General features: G+C 45.7%; 1 protein-coding gene across 1 annotated transcript; it reads left to right on the top strand.

Annotated features, from left to right (window-relative positions):
* Nucleotides 1-1,031: 1,031 nt before the first annotated feature.
* On the top strand, nt 1,032-2,093 carry LOC142948054 (proteinase-activated receptor 2-like). Its single transcript, XM_076089938.1, has one exon. It carries the CDS (start codon nt 1,032-1,034, stop codon nt 2,091-2,093), a length of 1,062 nt encoding a protein of 353 aa, XP_075946053.1.
* Nucleotides 2,094-2,311: the final 218 nt, after the last annotated feature.

Below are 2,311 nucleotides of genomic sequence, written 5' to 3' on the forward strand. Positions count from 1 at the left end.
TTACTGACAGCTTTATTTTCTCCTTAGAGAGCCTTCTTTCACAAGCCAGTGAAGGTAAGAACCACGTTTCTCCAGATGTGTTGGTGTTGAATGTTTGTGATAAACTGAAGGATGAAGTGTTCCTTTATGTGTTGATGTTGAATGTTTGTCATGAACTGAAGGATGAAGTGTTTCCTTTATGTGTTGATGTTGAATGTTTGTCATGAACTGAAGGATGAAGTGTTTCCTTTATGTGTTGATGTTGAATGTTTGTCATGAACTGAAGGATGAAGTGTTTCCTTTATGTGTTGATGTTGAATGTTTGTCATGAACTGAAGGATGAAGTGTTTCCTTTATGTGTTGATGTTGAATGTTTGTCATGAACTGAAGGATGAAGTGTTTCCTTTATGTGTTGATGTTGAATGTTTGTGATAAACTGAAGGATGAAGTGTTCCTTTATGTGTTGATGTTGAATGTTTATGATAAACTGAAGGATGAAGTGTTCCTTTATGTGTTGATGTTGAATGTTTGTGATAAACTGAAGGAGGAAGTGTTTCCTTTATGTGTTGATGTTGAATGTTTGATAAAATCCTCCTTCAGATAAATAAACTCTTTAAAAAGCCTCTTGGATCAGCTGGAAAATGCATCGTCACAAAGCTGAAAACAGGCTGTTTGTTCTTTTTAGAGATACGTGGTTCTCACAGGACAGAGACGCTACAAACATATGATGATCTGATAGAATATGATGCATTGATGTAGATTAAACTAACCAACAGGATATAAAGGAGTTAACATGCAACATACACATTAATGCAGCAGGAATATTAATCCAGAAACAACAGATATGACAGTAAAACACTGACAGAGAACATTTTACTGCTTTATACTTTTCATACTTGGAGGTTTTGAATGCAGGACTTTTACTTGTAGTGGAGTATTTTCACAGTGTGGTATTGGAGGTACATTTATAGTACGTTCCTGCATGTACTGTCAACCTGTTGCACTTCTGCTTTTTACGTGTTTTCATTTCATATTTTGAACAACAAGCAAGCATGGGCGGTCAAGAGAACACCTCCGGGGTGGAGGTCAGCTCCTCAGACAAACAAGTCCTGAGCAGCCACCTCACAACCGTCTTCCTCCTGATCGTCTACATCATCGTGTTTGTGGTGGGGCTGCCCACCAACGCCCTCGCCATCTGGGTGTTCGTCTTCAGGACCAAGAAGAAGCACCCGTCCTCCATCTACATGGCCAACCTGGCCCTGGCCGACCTGCTCTTCGTCATCTGGGTCCCCCTGAAGATCGCGTACCACTTAAACAACAACAACTGGATCTACGGGCACGGGCTGTGCAAAGTGCTGGTGGCATTTTTCTACGGCAACATGTATTGCTCCATCACCTTCATCGCCTGCATAAGCGTCCACCGCTACTGGGCTGTGGTCCACCCGCTCTCGCGGCACCAGAGGACCAACGCCGTGGCCGTCGGCGTCTCCATCACCGTGTGGGCGGTGGTCTGGCTTCTCACCGTCCCCCTCTACCTGTACGACCAAGAGGTCTACGTGACGAACCTGGACATCAGCACCTGCCACGACGTCACCAGGCCCAGTCAGAAGGCAAAGGCGGCGGGCTACTTCCTGACGATGGGGACTCTGGGGTTCATCGCTCCCACCGTCGTGTGCATCATCTCCTACGTGCTCATGCTCAAGGCTCTCCGCAACAGCATGGCGGACCCCGCTAACAGCATGGCGGACCCCGCCAACTCCAAGAAGTGGCGAAAGGCCGTGGTCTTGATCTTCATCGTGCTGGTGATGTTTCTGGTGTGCTTCACCCCGAGCAACATCATGCTGCTGGTGCACTACACCCTCTTGTTGTGTGGGGTGGAAAACACCCTGTACAGCTTCTACATCTCCACGCTGTGTCTGGCAAGTCTCAACAGCTGCCTGGACCCGTTCATCTACTACTTCATCTCGAAGGACTTCAGGGATCACGTGACGAACACGTTCCTCTGCAGGAGCGAGAGGACGGTGAAGAGGATGAAAGTCTCCAGCGCCCTCGAGTACTCTAAGAAGAACACGTCCACGTCTGATTCGGGGAACACGCGGAGTACCGAAAGCTGACTCGTCATCTTTAAAAACTCCTCTGTTATGGATTTCTTTACTGTGACTTTGTCCGTTTCTGTGAGGAAACTGTGACATGTCGTCTGTTTTAAAGGCCTCCTAGAAGCTTTGAGCAGGCTAAGTTACTGTTATTTTATTTTGTAAATGGGATTTAATTTTTTAATCTTTTGATAATACAACTGATATTTAATGCTTGTTGCACTCGTCTGCAGTTTTAT

The sequence above is a fragment of the Anarhichas minor genome, unplaced genomic scaffold (assembly GCF_050575085.1).
Source record: "Anarhichas minor isolate MPS153535 unplaced genomic scaffold, ASM5057508v1 ptg000002l, whole genome shotgun sequence".
NCBI classification, from domain to species: Eukaryota; Metazoa; Chordata; class Actinopteri; order Perciformes; family Anarhichadidae; genus Anarhichas; species Anarhichas minor.